This window comes from Ursus maritimus, unplaced genomic scaffold, assembly GCF_017311325.1.
Source record: "Ursus maritimus isolate PB19 unplaced genomic scaffold, ASM1731132v1 scaffold_2, whole genome shotgun sequence".
Lineage (NCBI taxonomy): Eukaryota > Metazoa > Chordata > Mammalia > Carnivora > Ursidae > Ursus > Ursus maritimus.
This window is the reverse complement of record NW_024424452.1, coordinates 99887094-99907865: the sequence shown is the minus strand read 5'-3', so window position 1 is coordinate 99907865 and position 20772 is coordinate 99887094. Positions and strand designations below refer to the sequence as shown.

Genomic DNA, 20772 nt, shown 5'->3' with positions numbered 1-20772 from the left:
CATGGCAGCTTCTTTTCTATGGTACAATTCTAGGATGTGGTGTCCGTTCAGGGCTGACGCCAAAGTTTCTGTCAAAAACCTGTGTAGTCCAGGGTGTGGGGGTTCGGTACGGTATCCCTACTGTGGCTCCCGGTGACCCCATGCACAGTGTCCCAACTCTTCTCCTGCCCCCATCACTGTCAGATTTGTGTAACATGAGGATTGAGAAGGGTTTTGTTTTTTTCTAAGTGTTTTCTTTATGTCTACAGTCAACATGGGGCTTGAACTTAAATCCCCGAGGTCAAGTGTCCCACGCTGTACTGACTGAGCCACCCAGGTGCCGTAAGAAAGGCTTTTTCATTGACAAAATGGGAGGGATGAGACTAATGCGTGTGTGGAGCATTGGTTCAATGGAAAGAGGGAGCAGAACAGAAAGGAAGAGAAGAGAAGCAGTGGCCAGGGCATCACTCAGCGGTACAATGGTGCGTTGTGTTTTAGACTCTCCACTTGATGCACTAAACCTTTCTCACAAGTGTCCCCTGGGTCTGAAGTGTGGTTCTGTACCATATCGAGGAGTTGCCTTCTCTTTGGAAAGACTGTATGTTGCCCATTCATACACTGGCTCGTACGCTGGCTTTGCCCATAGTAGACACTCAATATATATATTGTAGAATTCACTATTTCCAACTGACAAAAGGCCTTTAAACTTCCTACGTGTTCATGGTTCCTGGTCTGAATTGGTCTGCTTGGAATTTAACCCTCTTAACCAAACATGGCCAGAACTTAAGATTGGACTCATTGGATTGTAGCAGTAAGCTAGAAAGAAGGTTTAACGGATTCCTTACAAGTGAGCCACTGAGGGACTGCATTCTAGAAAAGCACCCTGAGGCCCTGGGGTGTCCAGTTCACTAGCATGTAGCGTCTGAGCGGACCACATTAAACAGCTAGCCTCTTCTGAGTGTGGACAAGTATAGACACTTCATTCTGCAATTTTAACGGAGCGGTTGGCATTGCAGAAGCAGGGACAGGAGTCCACCACAGCAGTCAGCACTCACACCATTCTCCCCGTTGGCTAGTCCCCGTTTGCCAGGCCAATACATCTCTGAAAAATCATCTCACTAAACAGCAGTAGTTAGCAAAATGACAACATTATTAGTATTAACAACTAAAAAATAATAAATATTTTTAAGCATAAGCTATCCAGAAATATGCCTAAATAAATGCTATTTAGGCAATTATATTCTTGTGCCAGCACATAACAAATGATAATCACTTCTTCCATGGCTGTAAATACATATTGATTAAGTTCAAACTTAGAACTCCAAAATGAATTATATCTGGTCATTGCTAAACTGCTTTGCTCACTGAAAGAAAAAAAAAAATCCACACAACACCTATTATACTGCATTTAATTAAGACAAGCATCAACTTTATGTGCCATTATTTGCTTCTGCCAAATCTCTATGGTGTAGATATTGAACGGTGGCATCCCTTGAATGCTAATCAATCTTCTCTGAATTTCAAATGATTACATAAATTTTAGGAAATGCTTATTTGCCGGCATCACCCTCAGCTGCTTATGTATCAGCGAGGCATGAGTATGAAGATATGCAGTTATCTGACAAGTGTGTAGTGCGTGTGTTTCTAAATTAGAATATCACATATGAAGGGTAAAAGCCGAGGCTGAATGCTAATTTGAAGAACAACCCTGGGATACCTCTTTTGCCTCCCTGGCTTCACAAGGAACAATTCCACCAATGCACTGGGGTGAAGATGCAAGAGGAATGCGCTTCCTCGCTAGGCGGGCCCGTCAGCGAGCGTGCGCGTAAGCGCATGTGTGAGCGTGCCCACACGCACGTGTGTAGGAACAGGGGTCTGAAGCACGCGAGGTGGGTGTTTGATCATATTTACAGGAAGGCTATCAGAGAGCAAATACTGTGACCACTCTAGCAAGGACATTTACCACCGAACGGGAAGACTGGTTGTTGCTGTCTGAAGACCATCTCTCGCGCAGACACCATGTGAACAGAATCTTAGGATATGCGTACTGTTGCATTTGTTTCAAAACAGAATTAATATTCAGACGTACATTGTGATACACACTAATATACATGGGTACGAGTTTTCCACCCTTCGGAAGTTTTTCTGATACTTCTGGAGGGAGGCAGTCAACGAAGGAATGGGAACAGGCACTCCTATTTCACTTTTCTAGGTTAGCGGTAGGTCTGCGTTACAGCAAACCACACCTGTGCCCTCGTTCTCTATTTATCCAGTGAATAGTCCATTTTGCTTTAGGCGCTGCAAACACAGAGTTTAATCAATGTGATCAAATTTCTCTGCTGGATTTGGAAACCTCTTTTATTAACTGGATTTAATGTTGCTAAAAAGCAAAAGGCAAATTCATTTTTCCCTCTGCTTCTGTTGCTTTGCTTAGAATTGTGCTTTCTTCTGCCACCCCCACCCCCTACACAAACAGGGACACTTAGTCTGATGGGAAAAACCTCAGACCCAACAAGCTCTTGGGCCCGTGGAGAACTGGGCAAAAAAATGTACCCTTTTTCTTTTTGCAACACCTTACATTCCCCTCTCCCACAGTGTGTTCTAGGACGTCTCCAGACTACTGTGGAAGCACTGAGGGGAGGGAGCACCTGGACGCCAACCGTGCCCCCATGCACACTCCCTCTAGGGCTTTGCAGCTCAGGAAGGGTGGGTGCAGGAGTCCAGAGCACAGCCCAAGCCAGGACAACTTTTCTTTCACAGGTGATCCTGCAAACTATTTCTTCTGCATGGGAGGTGGGATTTTGTAAAATCTCATCATGATTTATGCTGCAAAGCCACACTAACATCTGGACTTGGGTTTGAGGGTGGAACTGCAGTTCAAGCAACCGGTTTTCACTCCCCTCTGCATGACTAGGATAGCCTTCCCAGGGGCAGCAAAGAACCAAGCAGACGGGATGAGGAGGGTACGCGTGGGGCAGGCTTTTCTCAGCACAGGACTGGACACACCAGCCTTGGTGGCAGCTTCATAATAGTCTTTCTCACTGAGCAAAAAAGCAAGGAATCTTCCCTCCAGGGGTCCTGACTGAACTGCCATGCTTTCTGGGCCATGCTAACACAGAAACTTCTCTATGCCACACGTCATAACTGCATGCTAAATATTCCTACAGGTCCTGGTTGTCTCTTATTAAGTGAGATGTAAGATCAATAGTTGCTCTGCAATGCTTTGCCCATGTAGAAAGCCTTCATTTTTCCCACGAAGTATATACGCATGCCAGTCCTCACAGTGATGAGAGTTCCCACGGGACTGCTTGTGATCAAGTCGTAAGCTCTGCACAGAGGTGCTGACTTGGGCTTGGGTCACATGAAGGCGATCTCCCTGTTGGCATTTTGCTTTACCAACTGCTCTGCAGGGGGCTTTTCAATTTTTTAAAAAAGGTTTATTTCTTTATTTGAGAGTTGGGGGGAGGGGAGAGGGAGAGAGACTCTTAAGCAGACTCCGCGCTGAGCACAGAGCCCCACACTGGCTTGACCTCATGACACCAAGATCACGACTTGGCCAGGTTGACACTGAAAGCCAAAAGGAGTAATGATATTCTTAGGAAAGGGAAAGCAAGGGATAGATCTTTATTTAAATAGCAAAGCAGAATTACTAGTAAAAGTTAAAATAAAGCAAAGAATACCTATTATATGAAAAAACTAAGCCTACTGGAAAGCTAATCGCTGAAAATAAATTTCCTCACCTAGAGACTAAGCACTTTCCAGCTAGTAAACATGGTGCAGTTTTTATTTACTATTAACAATGTCAACATCATAAAGCACGAGCAGAGTTATGGTGGGGCCCTTCGGCAGAGTGGAAAGTTCTACCTGAAGACAGAATTTCCTAATTCTCCCCACCAAGGAGCTTTATCTCCTGAACCTGATAGACCCTTTTGGTTCCTCTACTCTACTCTACTCTAGAGAATGACCACCAACGGGGAAGAGGGTGATCATCAAGATACTTTCATTCATTTTCTCCTTTTAACGTTACCAGGAGCTCAAATAAATGATACAATAGACGAATAAGTAATAAAGGCTTATGATCATTTAACTTTCCTAAAGTCCTGCAAATAATACAAAGAAAATGCCGAACCTCTAGGCAACAATAAACTATAAGGAGGAATTCTTTGGAGAGGGAGGTACCAAGGTTATGAGGCAAACCTATAAGGTATGTAGAAATGCTTTCTACAAACTTCCCGAAGCCCTGAAACCCAGAGTTCACATTGTCATGAGACAAACGGAGAAAAAAAAAAACCAGCTTATGATATATTTAGAAGCCAAGCGAAGGAAAGTTTTATAATTAGTTAGTATATTCAATGCAGATTGGAAATTCGTATAAAGCAGTTCCCTGCTTGGTTTTCTTTTTCTTCCATATTCCTCAGGTAATTGTCCTAATTCCCTACATCATTTTGTCCATATAGAAAGTGACTTAGTATGCATGTATTTTAAAAATATTTGTTGATGAGTTCCAATGTCTCTGAAGAAGACAATGTGCTGTTGCAGAGAAAACACAGCCTAGCATTTGGGATGTTAGTTCTAGACCTGGCTCTGGCCTAAAACGTTGGATAAATTACCTAGTTTTTATAACTACCAAATGAGAGAGACACGATCTCTTGGGTCCTTGTTTCTGTAAGTGATTTACCCACCTGAAGACGTTTTATTAACACTACTGGAGAAAAGCATTCCTGCCACTTCCTTTTATGGTATCAGACACTCTGAGTGTCTCAATTCAAACAGAACCTAAATACCGATCATCAGTACTTAATTCCATTCATTATTTCATTCACAAAGGAAGACTCTATTTAGTCTCTATTTTTCTTACAAGAATCCCTTTCATAATGTGAAGATATAGCCTTACCTTCTAAAGTAAAGATGACACATTCTCTAATATGTATCCATAGGATCTATTTGCTAGCCTCTGTTTCAAATTTAGTGCCTGTATTTTTGTTATTGTTGTTGTTACTTATTTTTCCAGTTCCCATTATTTTTTTTTAACTTAGAAGTTGGAAGGAAAAGCCTTCTTTCATTCATGAATGCAATAAATATTTCTTAAAAACTTATATATGTCAGGTGGTATGCTAGGAGCAAAACAGATAGACTTCCTGTGTTCATGGACATTCTAGTTTATTAATCTGATAGATAAAAAGCCTTTGCTTCACTGAAAGTACTAGAACAACCGTAGAGCACTCTGTTTTTTTTTATTGTAAGCCTTAGATATTTAAAGTAGCCACGACAGACACAGGGAAAAATTGCTTTCTTCATTTTCTCCTTCCAAATCATGATTTCAAAGGTCTTTTTAGGACTGAAAACATTATTCATCCATTTTCAAAACCCTTTCCAATTTGCGGGTCAAGTCACAAACACACTGTTTCATCCTACGACATTTCACCAATTGCTTGTATGGTAATTTACACTAGAGATAATGTGTAACTCTTTTAAAGTAAAGGAGTTGTGGTCTGACATTAACGAATGCCTGAACCAAACCCGGAGAGGAATCCAACTCTGCAGTCAGCTTTGCTCTTGACCTACGCCCACTGCACAGTCAGTGCTTCTCTACCGAGAAGGCTCAGGTGGCAGTTTGGGGGAGGGCATCTAATGAGCAGTAACTCCACCAGGTGAGCCATACCCCAAGGCAACCACAACCCATCTTCCCTCCGCCTGCCTCCTTGAGGATGACTCTTGCCTGGGATGTGTGTCATTCAAAATTTAGAAATTTGGTGTGAAGCAAAGAGCTACCATGATGAACAAAGATATGATGTTGTCCAGCCGTTTTAGCGTAGACAGGATTGCGTCAATATCAAGGAGGAGTTGTACAACGTTCCTCAACTACTGTTAATTAACATGGGCTGAAAGCCTCCAGCCTTGCATTTGCTTGGAACAGACATGCATTTATCACCTAGTGTTAGCCACGAATATTCTTTCTAGTCTTTCTGCAAGTTAGCTTTCCCAAAGAGCTAATACATGAACACCTCCCCTTCTACACTGGGAGAATGCAAACTGATAACAGAAATAATTTAACTTTGAGGAGGTACCAGTTAGACATCTCTGAAGAAACTAGTCTCAGAAAACTAATCTGTACATCGGAATCCGGGGATGTACTGTATGGTGACTAACACAATATAATAAAAAATCATTAAAAAAAAAAAAAAGAAAAGAAAACTAATCTGAACTTGAGATACGACAATCTCCTATTCCACGTCACAAACCACTTTGGTAAAGGCTTCGTTTTGAATTTAAAATTAAGTAAATCCATGTATGTCTCTTTTTCACCAGTAATATTTTGTTAAGTCTGTACTGTGTACCAGGCAACGTCCTGGAGACCTGGGATACAGAGAAAAGTGAAGGACAATTTCTCACCCCAACTGAAACCCAGTCTAGAGCACTGTCTGCACAGAAGCAGTGCAAAGCAGAGCAGAATCTTCCACGCTTTCCAGTGCACCTAGAGAGCCCACACCTGGAGCAAATATTAGCTACTTTTTAGGCTGGGAAAATCCCCCTCAAAGAGAGTAACAATCTCTTTAACTCAACTGAACAGTGCTTTGAGAAACACTGACTGGGCAAAGAAGAGAATAATTTACAACAAATCAAGGGCATTCATTAGGGGAAATAAGATGCAATATGCCTCTAGTACTTTCTCTTCCACCTGGGATGTATCAGGAGTCCAGCAGCATCTAGCCACTGAGTCTTGAGGCTAAGAAAATTCAAAGGCCAGAGTAACGTCTTAGTTGGCACATTCTGATTACTCGTTGCTTTGAGCACTTAAGCCACACGAATATTCCAGATGGGCCTGAACACGTAAAAACACTATTCTGGATTCTGGAGTCAGAAACCAGGTGACTGCTTCCCAGCATCTGTCTTCAAGTTTGTGGGGAATTCTGCTCACCTTTGGAACACATGCAATAATGACATTATTTGAGGGCCATGATTCCACATACTTCTGCTATGACATTTCTTTCTGCATTGCTGGTGACAGAGAGCAATTTCCTTTCATCAGTCACTCTGATTCCTTTTTAGAAGGTGGGAGTACAAACCAATAGAGAAATATCAAAAATTTTATTTTATCTTCTCTTGGGTCATCAGTTTTAAAGAGCCAATGTAGAGTATCCTGTTCTGCCTAGTTATCAATGGGCTCAAATTATGTTACCTCATAGTTTGGAAAATTTTTAAAAAATTATTTATATATATATATATAAATTTAACAGGATTTTAAGACAACAGTACTAGCAGACTGGGCCCCCAGAACCCACTATATTATATACAGAAATATTCTGAGAGAGGAGACATTTTTTATCCTTACTTCTTTTTTCAACAAGCTTAACTAATTGATGTCTGTTCCTGGATACAATTTGAGGGAGAAAAAAAAAAATCAAGCAGTGGAATGGGACATTTTTAGTCAACCATACATTTAAATTAGTCCTGTCATTAGCTTTTCATAGAAGTCAGGAATCAGCTTTAGTGAAGAATGACTTTTAGGAGGAGGAGGATTTCTACCAGAATTTGATTCGGCTCAACTAATCAGCTACTGCTCCTCTAGAATTTCCTATTCTGGTTCAAGCACCCAGAAACCTGAGACTCAGGCGGGCCTTCATCCTCCTAACTCTGTCACATGGTTTCATCCTATACCTTGCTCATGTCAGCACATTCCTATCTCCATGGAGTGTTAGAACCACCTCTGAGGGGCGCCTGGGTGGCACAGCGGTTAAGCGTCTGCCTTCGGCTCAGGGCGTGATCCTGGCGTTATAGGATCGAGCCCCACATCAGGCTCTTCTGCTGGGAGCCTGCTTCTTCCTCTCCCACTCCCCCTGCTTGTGTTCCCTCTCTCGCTGACTGTCTCTCTCTCTGTCAAATAAATAAATAAAATCTTAAAAAAAAAAAAAAAAAAAAGAACCACCTCTGAACATGAAGTTTCCAGCCTTGATTGTCTCCAGTCCACTTTCCACATCACTACCAGAAAATCGTATCAACTTCCATTAACCACACCTCACCCCCTTTTTAAAAAGAATCCAGCTACACTTCCTAATTGCCTACAGAATGAAGGTCCCAGCGCCTACTTGTGCTCACCACCGTATCCCCAGAGCCTACCTCAGCACCTGACATGGAGAAGTGCTCCGTAAGCACTTGTTGAATGCCTTAAGACCCTCTATGACCAGCCTCTTGTGCACCCCTCCGGCCATAACTGAGGCTTTCCTCAAGCCACATGGATCTCCCACCAGCTCTTGAACTCGTCTTGCTCTTTCTTGCCTTCACGCTTTTGCACCGGCCATTCCTCTGGCTCAGAATGCTGTACCTGCCAGGGCTCTCATCCTCCTCTCTCACCAGCTCCATGTGGTAAACACGGTTTCATCTCCCACCAAGAGAACACTGCTGCAGTCCTCTCTCAACGCAGCCCCTGACCTATGAACAGTCCACAAAGTCTTCATTTTCCTCCAGGATCAGAGAGGCTGAAGGCTGGGCTGGGATCAGAACATACTGTTTTTCAGACTTGGAAGGGGAGGGGTGTGCAACGCTTGCGAGGGTTTGAGACAGGAAAGAAGGTACCACCGATTCTTTACTTGGGCTCAGCTTTCAAGGGTGGCTCTGCTATGATTTCATTCCCACTACAGGCAAACAGGTGTTCGGGGACTGGCTTGGGTCGCTAAAAGTTAACTATCCACATACCTCAATAAAGCTGCCCCCCAAAATATTATTTATGGTTTCTCCGGGGAAATATTTTCTGTATGCAAATTGGAAACTACCTGAATGTTATGCCAATTACCTACCGTCTTCTTGCTTCTTTAAAAACAAGCTATTAAAAAATTCTAACTAACTAGTAGTAGTACTAGTACTCTTGCCGAAAACGTATTTACCTCTGATGATCTGAGAATCATCCTTTTTTTTTCCCTTAAACAACAAACAGATTTAGTGGAGTTTTAAGGGCCACTGAGTTAGTTATTCAGTGGCCCCCAGGCTCCTGACACGGTCAACACACTCAAGTAAGAGAGTGTGTGGTTGAGGTTCTGGGAAATACACGGCCCAATGGTCCAGGATGATCATTTGTGAGGTTCAAAGATTGAAAGCGCTTCAGAACCACCACCCCAGCCCCTACTTCCCTAGGATTGGCAAAGAACATAATAATTTTGAAAAATGATGAAGGGAAGATAAAAGTGAGGAAAACGAAACATGGCCCATGGTTAATGTCTACATCTTCAAATGTAATGCAGCTATTCAACTAATTTAAAATACCATTGAAGTGAGATGACTCTCTTTAAATATTTTATCACTAAGATGCTGGAAGATTCCTTACACATACATTACCACTTTTTCCATTTAATTACTGATCAAATGTGCTAGCTGAAAAGACTTAAGATCTTGCCATACACCAGAATGATTTGTGAGATTCGAGCAAGCAGGCCTGTGTTATCTTCCTCTTGATTTTCTAAAAGCTGCTCATGGGTAAAAGATGCCGACTTACTTGAATAGAAGTTTCCTATTTATAGCGGTTAATACAGAAACCACACAGGATCCAGTCCTGGCATTGTAAACCTTTGAACACTACATCTATGAAATTCTGTTGTCTTTTTAAATTTTCAGTAACATTTCTCTTTGCTATATTTATCACATTTTCCAAAATATGAAAACGTTCTTTTTATTTTAAATGTTGACTACATGTGAAAAATTAACTCTGGTTCTATTACTTCAAACTATCCCTTTATTAGCAACAGTTGTGCGTCGCTGTCAAGAGGAATTTTAAAGCCAAAGTACCAAATTTGGAGAGTAGACACATCTGTTTTACTTTGCAGTTTGTTTTATTGTTTTATTTCTTAGGCTATGAATTCACAACTATCTTATAACTGAAGACTAAAGAAAAAACATATGTTGGTAAATCTGATTTCTGCATTTTTTTCGTTCAGGGGAAGTTGCCTCCCTCAGCTATCTGCCAATAAGTAATAAATGGACTTGGCAAAAAGTTTATTTAAGTTGGCTTTATTAAGCCAACAAAATACAGAAATCAAGTACGGGACAGGCAGAAAAATCTGTTCCTTTGAAGTCAATAAAAATCCATCTCCTTAATCCTTTTTTTATTCCAAGCAGTGGTGATTTTTCTCAACTGACTCACTGAGAACCTTGATTTAGCCAATCTGTCTTGCTTAGTTATCTTTCTTCTCCAAAGCTTTCCTAAAGAAGCATCCTTTCCCCTTGACAACCATCATCTTTTATACTTGCATAGTGATGCCTCTGGTTATAAACATTCTCTGGTTAATCCTGATCGAGATTTAAGAAACAGGTTTTTAATTACTATCCATATTTTACACTAAAAACAGCAGTAGCTTGCAAGCCCTAACAAAAGACACACAGAAATGATCAACGGCAGAAGGATGGCTACAATTTGATACCATACATCTTTCCTAAGCGATCTCCATTCAGCCTTCTGACACAGCCTTATCTGGCTGCTGCCTACTATTACGTCCATTATGGGAGAAACTTCAGGACTCTAGTCTAATAACTCCTTTTCCATGCCCCAACCCATCTACTCACAGGCGAAGAGTCATGCAGAAATATATACGTAAGAATATATTCACGTTTGACGATGTCGTGATTTGAGAAGGAGGGCATTATCTTGGTAGAACAAAAGCAATGTACTGACCTCGAGACACTCAAGAGTTTGGCATCCTCTAATAACATCTGGTTACACAGAGTATGAGAAAAGCATTCCTTACCTAAACTAAAGAGCACCAAGAATTTCAGACACACAAACTCTCGTTGATCAAACTGTAGAGAGCGAAGCTTTGCCACTAACTCTTGTGCATGACTCATGAGATTGTTGAGGGTGGCCCCGGCTTGGGATGCTATTACGGAATAGTCCACCTGCAACACAGAATCAGTTTTAATGACTGTCAGAATCAGAAACAAACAAACAAAAAGAATCAGAAATAAATATTTTATTTGAAACTTTTAGAAATTGTGGGTAAAATCAGACGGCATTACAGATTTGTAACAGAAGGGACAGTCCCCACGAAAATAGTCTGAGATGTGCTATGATTCTGAGATGCAATTATTCCGATAAATCTAATCATGTCGATAAGCTTTGTACGGAACAGATTTTGGCTACCCAAATTTCACCTTCATCTTTTCTCTATTGGGAAGTTACATTATCACATAGGGTTAAAATTTTTAACTGTCACAAATAAATTTAAAGGAAACTATCCTATCCATAAAAAGGGAATCCAGAACAGCACGCTATGTGCACGATGGCGTTAACTACTGCATGAGGAAAGTGAAGGCAGAGAAATGTTTCCATTTTTATTTTCTTAAGAGACTATAGTTTAAAGCAGTCATTGTCCAAGAATGCAGGCTTGTAGGTGAAGAAAAAAATCGCACTGAGATTATTCTTTAGGAGGTTGCTTCCTAAAAAGCAACAGCTACTATTTTCATTCATATGATTATTAATACATTTCTCTCTAAAGACAGCAATGATCTTATTAAGAAGAATGATTTCTTGATATACAAAACATAACCAAAAAGGCTTATTTTCTTCTTCATTAAAAAAAAAAAGGTGCTGTGATGCACGGATCTTAGATTATTCGTGGGGACATAAAAAGTTCAGCTTCTAATAATAAGTTAAGATGTTGGGATGGCTGTCAATGATGGTACTGGCTTTGCTGCTGCAATTACAGCATAATGGGAAAGCCCAGTTGGTACCTGAAGCTCCCATCCTTTTTGTACTGGAGAGCTCTCAGGCAACCAGATACTCTTTTAGGTGCATTTAATATTTGCTGCAGCAGCAAATTTGTCTGGGAGGCAAGTCCTCATCTGCCACTCACCCGGAGCAGACTGTATTAAATTTTTATATTTATTGACATTTCATTACCATAATTGACTGCACTTGCTTCTCTAGGAGAAGGCACAGGGCTGCCTCCGAAGCAGGAGAACTAGTCCCTCGAGTAGAATTTGCAATTAAAAACAAGGCAGAATGGATTTTTTTTTTATTGTGTAAATATGATGAGTTGAATTTTCAGCTTTAACTAGAGAATACTGGGTGTACAGAAACCTTTTTTCGAGAGTGAGAAAAATTAGGAGTCAGTAGAAAGACGACCCCCAAAGGTGTCAATCAGTTTCTATAGAGTCAACTATGCATGAAAAAGGCACAGTTAATGTGTGTTCTAGGTCTGCTCTTGTATCAAGCACAGCACTGTCCTCCCTGCTTTGTCCATGTGCTGGCATCTGTCCACTAAATTTAAACATCAAGCGTTCTAAGAACTCCTTTGGTTTCTGTTTCCGAATGTGTGAAAGAAAGGGCCGGGATCCAGGCAACCTGAACCCTGAGCCGGAAGCAGAGAGGACAGACAGATGAACACTGTGGAATGCATTATGATGGTCTGCGACGCCCCCAAAGGGATGTCTCCACTACCATTTTGCCTGTCCTCTTACTCCAGGGAAGTTCTTCTTCCTTAGAAGTGGTGCCTGAGCTCTCAATTCTTTAGCAACTATACATGGTCTCACTACTCCCAGATAACAACAGAAATCCTACGGAGACAAACAGGATAGGTGAGTGAATGACAGCAGGAAGGCCCTGTGGGGTCACAGAGGTGGAAGAAAACTGGGACAAGATAGGAGATCTGGGTCAACACGGCCACTTACAAGGGAAGCATCTTGGGCAAGTCACATGGAGTCTCCATCCCTTGGTGCCCTGATCTTTAAATAAAGCAGTTAAACTAGAGGATAACAAGGTGCCTCCCATTTCTGTGATTATTATCAGGAAATGAGAGTACTTGGGATAATACCACCGATTTAAGCTTGGAATCAGTTGCTGAATGCACTGCAGCTGGAGGTTAGTATGTACGCAGCACATTTTAATCAAAATCACGAGTGAAGCCTTCAACCAGGAAAGTGCACTAAAATAAACCACATATATGTTGGTATTAATTAATTTTTCTAGTACAAAGTTAACTGAGTTGTGATATGTGTACAGTTCTACCAAGTCTGCAAGAAGTTCCAACATTAGACTCATGCTTGAAAATGTAGTACCTTATTAACCAGAACCTCCTTTTTTATTTTTTATTTATTTTTACTTATTTTTTATTTATTTATTTAATTTTTAAGATTTTATTTATTTATTTGAGAGAGAGAGAGAGAGACAGGCAGCGAGAGAGGGAACACAAGCAGGGGGAGTGGGAGAGGAAGAAGCAGGCTCCCAGCAGAGGAGCCTGATGTGGGGCTCGATCCCATGACGCCGGGATCACGCCCTGAGCTGAAGGCAGATGCTTAACAACTGCGCAGTTCTAACAGGTGTGTAATACTAAGTTCAAGTCCTAGAACTTTAAACTTGAAAGTATAGTACACTATGCCTGAAAGGAACTGAAATTGTTTCGGAAGATTCTATTTAGCGAGAGACCTCTAGTGCGATGAACTCCAGGAAATCAATTGGCATACCAACAACTTTATAGCTATACATTTATTTACATGCTAATTTGAAAGCTCAAACATGCTTATTAAATGGGAGCTCCGATAACGTTTCCTTCAAGGATAATTTATCAAATGGCACGGCTCTGAAGGAGGATCGGTGATTTATTCCTGCAACAGCACACAGATCCGCAACTTCCGTACATTTTATTACAAACATAATTATATTTTCATTGTCGAATGCGGAGTTTGTGCTCATTTCAGGAGCAGCTGGCCTTGTCTTTTATGTACTTAGTAAAATTAATTTATTGCTCTCTTACATGTAATCTTTGTGCCATTAAATTCAAGGCAGATATTGAAGAAATACTATAAGCTGATGTCCCCTTTGGATAAATTTCACTCATCATGAAGGTAGAAACAGTTTTAGCTAAATTGCTTTTAGTTCTAATAACTGAAATTTTTGATGACTTGTACATTGTAAGATGCCTGTCATTTTAATATGATACACAATAATAGAAGATAATGAATAAGTTGCCAGTAGACCTTTCCCTTAGGATGATGTTACAGTGGCTGTTAATTAGCACAGTATGCAAATACTAACAGCGGTCCCACTTCGAAGTATTCTATTGTTATTTTATAGATTATATAAGTATATATACACACAGATGTTTTATGTGCATGTATTTTTAAAATACTGGATAGAAACGGATTTTGTCGTAATTCTACGATGCTAAAAATATAGAATTGATTTGATAATCCTGATGTTACTGATAATATTAATTATTAATAATATTACTGATAATCAATTATTTTTTGCTTAGCAAGATTATTTAACAGACGCTCATACAGATGTCTGATTAAAAGACATAATGAATGCATGATAGCTGACCTTAGGTTTAAGTAAGAAATTTGGTGTGAATCACCAAATCCTCATTTCAATACTAGGTAGTAGTGCCCAGGGCTTTCTTTGCAGTGGGATTGTTTCAATTACTCTAGTTCTCAATGAACTTTAAAGGGACTCAATTCTGCAAATAACTATTTAGCAAACATAAATGTGCTAGGCACCATGCTAGCCATGGGACTTTTGAGAAAAGTTGTGCTATTTTATCTTTCTTCTCTCTCTTCAAGCTCCAAGTAGCAGTTCCCTGGAGATTCCCGTCATTTAAAAAAATTCAGTGTAGTCTTTTTCTTCCTTCTCTGTTGTAATTAATGCATCACATTACTTACCATGAGCTGCGTTCAGGAGGAAAATGCCAGAATACTGGGCCAAGGAGTACCTGGGGCCTTGCATTCCTTAGCTTGTCTAGCAGAGTTGCTAGAAAGCAGAGTGTAAACCCTACATGCATGCTCAAGTTGACACAAAATTGCTGCCTGGGTCGCCTTCGTGTCAGGACTATAGTCCCGATATTATAGACTGAGGCATATTTAATATTACTATTTATTAATCTTACAATACTCACAATAAACATTTTCATTTATTCTAGAAAAAATCATCACGGGGCAGTTGAGAAAATTCTATAAGCAAATCTGGAATTTTTTTTTTTAAGATTTAATTTATTTATTTGACAGAGAGAGCACGTGAGAGAGCGCACAAGCAGCGGGAGTGGCAGGCAGAGAGGGAGGGAGAAGCAGGCTCCCCACTGAGTAAAGAGCCTGGATGATGCAGGGGCTCAATCCCAGGGTCCTGGGATCATGACCTGAACTGAAGGCAGATGCTTAACCGACTGAGCCCCCCAGATGCCCCAAACCTGGAAATTTCTAACGAATGATCTGGGGGTACCGTATTTCTTCTGGTTGAGGCTGAAAAGGTGATGGACGTAAGTTAGTTGAAGTTTAGTTAGTTTCGTTAAAGTTTTATCCAGAAATTCTTTGTCACTGCTCCGCTAACCCTGGGAGGATTTGCAGGTGTCTGTCTCAACCTACAAAGGAGTTTGGTCAAACACTGTCACTTTAGAAAGAAGGCACTTCCTTCTAGACGCTTCAAATGCCCATCTGACTCCCTTTGCACTTCCTCCTCTGAACCTTCCTCCCATCTGTGTCACGCGGCTTACCTGTGAAAGTGCACAGTGCAAAGCACTATGCAAGGCTCAGTCGTCACCGTCATTAGACGGTAAATCACACCTCGAATCACCATTGAGTGCAGGACTGTGTCTAATGGCTCTGCCCCTCCCCCCACATCTTTGATTTTCCTTCAATTATTAGGCTTTCAGAAATGTTTTTAAATTAAGTGAATCAAGCTGTTTTTCCTGTAGGCGAGTGATACGCATTTACACGCTTCTTTGAAAGAATGCGGTTTTTTTCACCATGATAGCAACATCATGACTCGAGGCTTCTATCATTGTTTCAAAGTTCACATTCTGCACAAATCTGTGGTAGTAGGTCAATGTGTTTTGGTGTCAGAGGAATTATTTCCTTTAAGAAAGTAACAAAACCCTGCATTTAGGAAGAAAACTCAACAGAAACTGTTGATTTAGGGTGGTGGCATTATGGACGACCATTTTACTTCTTTCTAGCATTTTCTTAATGCTGAAATAATTTTGTAAGGGTAAGTAATAATCACGTTAAAATACTTCTGATGATTTGAATTTATTTTTTACAATGTGTTTACAATGCCACACCAAAAAAATTATGAATAAATAAAACAAAACCATTTATGTATTTGGGCTCAACAGAGAAGAAATGAATGCCTTGCTTGGAAGTCCCACGGCAGCTGTCACGCACAGAAATTATACACGAAGACCCAACTGAAAGCCTGTGGTGACCGCAAGCTCTGAAGCATCTGTGAGGCATTCAGAAAAGCAGTACAGTATGTTGGTTAAGAACACAAACTTCGGGATGCCTGGGTGGCTCGGCTCATTATCGGACTTTGGATTTCGGCTCAGGTCATGATCTCAGGGTCATGAGATCGAGCCCTGTGTCAGGCTCTGTGCTCAGCATGGAGTCTGCTTGTCCCTCTCCTTCTTTTTTTTTTTTTTTAAAGATTTTATTTATTTATTTGACAGAGAGAGACAGCCAGCGAGAGAGGGAACACAAGCAGGGGGAGTGGGAGAGGAAGAAGCAGGCTCCCAGCGGAGGAGCCTGATGTGGGGCTCGATCCCAGAACGCTGGGATCACGCCCTGAGCCGAAGGCAGACGCTTAACCGCTGTGCCACCCAGGCGCCCCTGTCCCTCTCCTTCTGCTCTTTCCCTCACTCACTCTCTTCTCTAAAATAAATAAATAAAATGTTAAAAGAAAATTTTAAAAAAGAACACAAACGCTGGCACCAGCCTGCCTAGATGGGAACATTTTACTGCTTTTATTAGTTGTGTTTTGACCTTGCATCAACTACTTTCTCTCTGTCTCAGTTCCTCATCTGTAAAATGGGGGTGATATTAATAATAAATACTTTCTTCATAGGGCTGTTGAATTCATGTCGGCTTCACCTTAGCTTAGTTTTGATAGATTCTGATTTTCATGTCCGCACTTTACAGAACTATTTCTTGTAACTCCTCCTGCAATTCTCTGAGGTAGATTCCCCTACAATCCCCACGGGATAGGCAAGGACACTGAAACCTGAACAGTAAGGGGAGCTGCCCAAGATGGCATAGCTAGTAAGTTTTGGAAAAGGAACTGGAACACAGGTCAGTTCGATTCTAAACTAAGACTAATGTGTGTAACATACACACACACGCACACACACACACCATTTTCATACCAGAGAGCAAGCAGCCTGTACTAGTAATAAAAATATACTCTACCCGTAGTTTGTTGTTAGACTATATACTAAAAAAGAGGAAGTTCCCTCTCTCTCTTTTTGCTTTCTTCAACTACCTCCATACACTTTCCTTTTAAAAATCATGTTCTCCCTGGGGGCGCCTGGGTGACACAGCGGGTTGGGCATCCGATTCTTGGTTTCAGCTCAGGTCATGATCTTGGAGTCCTGAGACCCATCCCCGAGTCCAGCTCCACACTCAGTACAGAGTCTGCTTGTCTCTCTCCCTTTGCTCCTCTCCCTACTCTCTCTCTCTCGAATAAATAAATAAATAAAATGTTTTAAAAAAAAAATGATTTCCCCTTCCAGAATATTGCTCTACTCTTACACTTCATATAGTCCCTCCTTTCAGCATTGCTTTAACAATCTTCCTAAAATTAGCATACTCCAAATAATTTATTATTGTTATTGTTTTAACAAAAAAATCTAAGTTTCCCCACACTTGCAGTCAGGGAGGTATTTATACTTAACATTTTCACTTATCTTCCTGCATCTCAGGGTGGGAAGCAGTCCATGCCTACTGCAGTGAAAAGCAACTTATTAACGTTGGACCAGTGTTGGTGTCTCAGCCCCACGACAGAAGATTGGAAGGTGTAAGAAGGTATAGGTGAGCTATGGGAAACATGGTGGGGGTGCACACTCGGGGTGCTGAGTCCAAGTTAACTTGGTTAGGTCACGACAGGGCGCTTCTACTCTGGTACCACAGCTAATATTTACCATGCACCTAACATGCTCAGCACTACATAGGTGCCGTGGAGATGTAAAAATATGTCTATGGCTCCACATTAAAATATCTTTCTCATTCTGTTGGGGAGGTCACATGCTTTGCAAAGGGCTTCCTTCGTAGCACTTCTTCTGCTTTTATTTAAGAAATTGCAGGATGGGGAACCTGGGTGGCTCAGGGGGTTAAGCTTTCAACTCTTGATTCAGGCTCAGGTCATGATCTCAGGATCGGGAGATCAAGCCTGCTTAAGATTGTCTCCCTCCCTCCCCCTTCCCAAAAAGAAAGAAAGAAAAGAAAAAAGAAAGAAATCGCAGGAGCATCTCTCTACTTGCTAGATGGAATGCTACCCAATTCATGAATCACTTAATAAAGCCAATTAGATCCCTAAAAAATAATAATAATAAAATAAGAAATTGCAGGAAGCCCAGAGATAGATTCAGAATGTTTTGTCTAGCCTATTCCACAACAGAAAATACAAGGTTTGTTCCACAATTTTCATAAATATCTGGTTATAATGAATCATTACTAGGTTTTTCATTGGATTGGATGCAAAGGGGTAGGGGAGGGGTTTGACAGAAAGGTGACTCACTTGACAGGGGCGGAGGAGGGAGCTAGAAGATCTGGGCGGCAGAAGAGGTGAGAGGGGAGAGCTAGCTCTCTCCACCAGGGAGTTCTATATTCTGTTGTGATGGCAAAACATGAAGTAGCAGTAATTGATACTAAAGATGATAAATACCATCTATTTCTGACTGTTCTTGGTTTTGAAAATGAGAGAGACAAGAAATGCACTTTCTCTACTTTTTAAATGGTAATTACCTTTACCCGGGGGCAGCACTTAGGGCAAAATGAAATGTGAAATAAGGAGTATTTCTAAAGAGCAAGAATGGAAGTGCTCTGAGAAAGAATGGCACAAGCCATTTGATTTCTGAAACTCAGAAGGACTTGGGACGCATACCCAGTGATTAGACTCTGGAAATGGGTACATTTCCTCCAAAGACTTGGGTCACTGGACGAAAATGCTGAACAAAAATTTGAAAGTATAGGAAGTTAAGCCCATGAGACTTTATTTTCTCGTCTGGAAGGCTTTTCTCATGAGATGTACAGAAAGCAGGGACCAGATAGTGATGGAGATGGTTGAATTGATCCAATTTGCAAAAACTCTGAAATAGAGCTTGCCTTTAATTTGACTGGGAAAATGTGATTTATTAATAATACAGCAAATGGTGTGGAGACAGCCTTTCATTTTCAAATATGCACTGCTGTGGTTTCACAGCACATAAACATTTATGGCTGGATGTAAAAGATCACGGGGCCCGAGTACTGAAGTATAGAAGCATTGCTGAACGCTGCCGCGATGCCTGAATAGGAATGACCCAGTGGACTTAGGGAATCACTATGTTCCATGCATTTATTTTAATAACACATCAGTTATTGAATGAAGGCTAAGAACAGGGAGGGACATGCCAAAATCCTATAAAGTTGGACTTAGGTCCATTGAGTACTTTCGCTTCCCCAGATATCCGTGAAGCCAACACCGATCTCTCCTCCTTCAAGTCTTTGCTAAAACATCACCTTCTCCTTAAGACCAAGCCAACTACTCTTACTGAACACAGCCATCCTTGGGTCAGGATGCAACCTACCCCCGTAGATGTGTGCAGGTCCCCCCTTTGCACAGCACGTTCTTTTTTTTCTTTTCATCTTTTATTCACCAGCACTTTGACCTCTAATACATTATACATTTCTTATATTTAGGTTTGTTATAAGATGATTCGTTATGGTCAGCTTCTCCCTGCTACAATGGTAAGCGTCACGAGGACAGGGTCTCTGTGTTGTGCACTAACGCACGCCAAGGCCCTAGAATAGTGGCTGGCACAGTGTTGGACGTTCCATAAATATCTATTGACTAACCAAATATCTATTCAGAAAGGAGTAAGAACTAACAGTCATTTTTTCTATTTTCCTTTTGAATGATGGCTGGCTCTTGAAAACTGGAACTTCTGTCCCTTATGCCAAATATTTAGTTTACATATGATATTTGAATCAGTCTCTTCCACCACCACGATGCACAATAGAAAGGATTCCACAATGTACAAGCTTCTTTTTTAATAGCTGACAAGACAAGTGTGGTTAGATTGATGCAGAAACTCGAGGAAAAGCTGCTGGGTGTTCATCATTAATTCTGATTTAGCAGCTGTTTTGACCCTTCAAAGCACAACTTTCAATCCCAGCAGAGTAAAAGCAGCAGAATGTTTGTGATTATGTTTTGCTTTTACAAGTTTAACCATAATCATCGGTGTAGGAACAGAGTGCACCAAGTCAGCTTTTCTAAATTATTTGCAGCCCATCTTTCCCTTTTAAAGCACCAGAGTGCTTCTGACCTAGTTAAATTCCTGCCATTCTGAACATGCTTAATAAAAAGACGTTTTTGGGGGGCGGGGGGTCTCTATACTCACTTGTTGCCCAGTAACCAGGAAGATGGATCCTTCCTTTCCGTGTACCACTTGTCGGTAAATGTGGTCGAGAATTAAGAGCTCACTCCAGCAATTCTGAAGCAGCTTCATTTGGTCATCAACCTACAAAAGAAATAGAGAAAAAATATGACAGTGTTATTCACTACATTTTTTTGTTTTACCATAATTTTCTACATAAGAGGACTCGCTATAAGCTAGAAGTCTCCGCCAATGGTCGCCATGGTGCAAATGCTCAGAATTTACATCGCTGCTCCTGAAAATCATTACCTTCATTTGGACAAATACTTTTTAGGCCACATATGAATACTTAAGAGGAGTATTCATAATCAGTGAGCTGCTAGGAAAAGGCCCTCCATTAGATCGCTCTGTCTAGTGTTAACAGAGCTACTACATTTGCTTGTGGGAGGTCCAGGCGCCTCACACTGTCCTC

At 41.0% G+C, this 20772-nt stretch overlaps 1 protein-coding gene across 3 annotated transcripts in view; it reads right to left on the bottom strand.

Annotated features, from left to right (window-relative positions):
• The window catches only part of NR5A2 (nuclear receptor subfamily 5 group A member 2), a 139240-nt gene that overhangs the window by 39687 nt on the left and 78781 nt on the right, over positions 1-20772 (bottom strand). For all 3 annotated transcript variants that reach the window (XM_040636421.1, XM_040636420.1, XM_008685098.1), the window contains 2 exons: positions 20325-20444; positions 10713-10860 (listed from right to left, as the gene is read on the bottom strand). In XM_040636421.1, coding sequence (XP_040492355.1) covers positions 10713-10860; positions 20325-20444 — 268 coding nt within the window. The remainder of the gene's footprint in view (positions 1-10712; positions 10861-20324; positions 20445-20772) is intronic.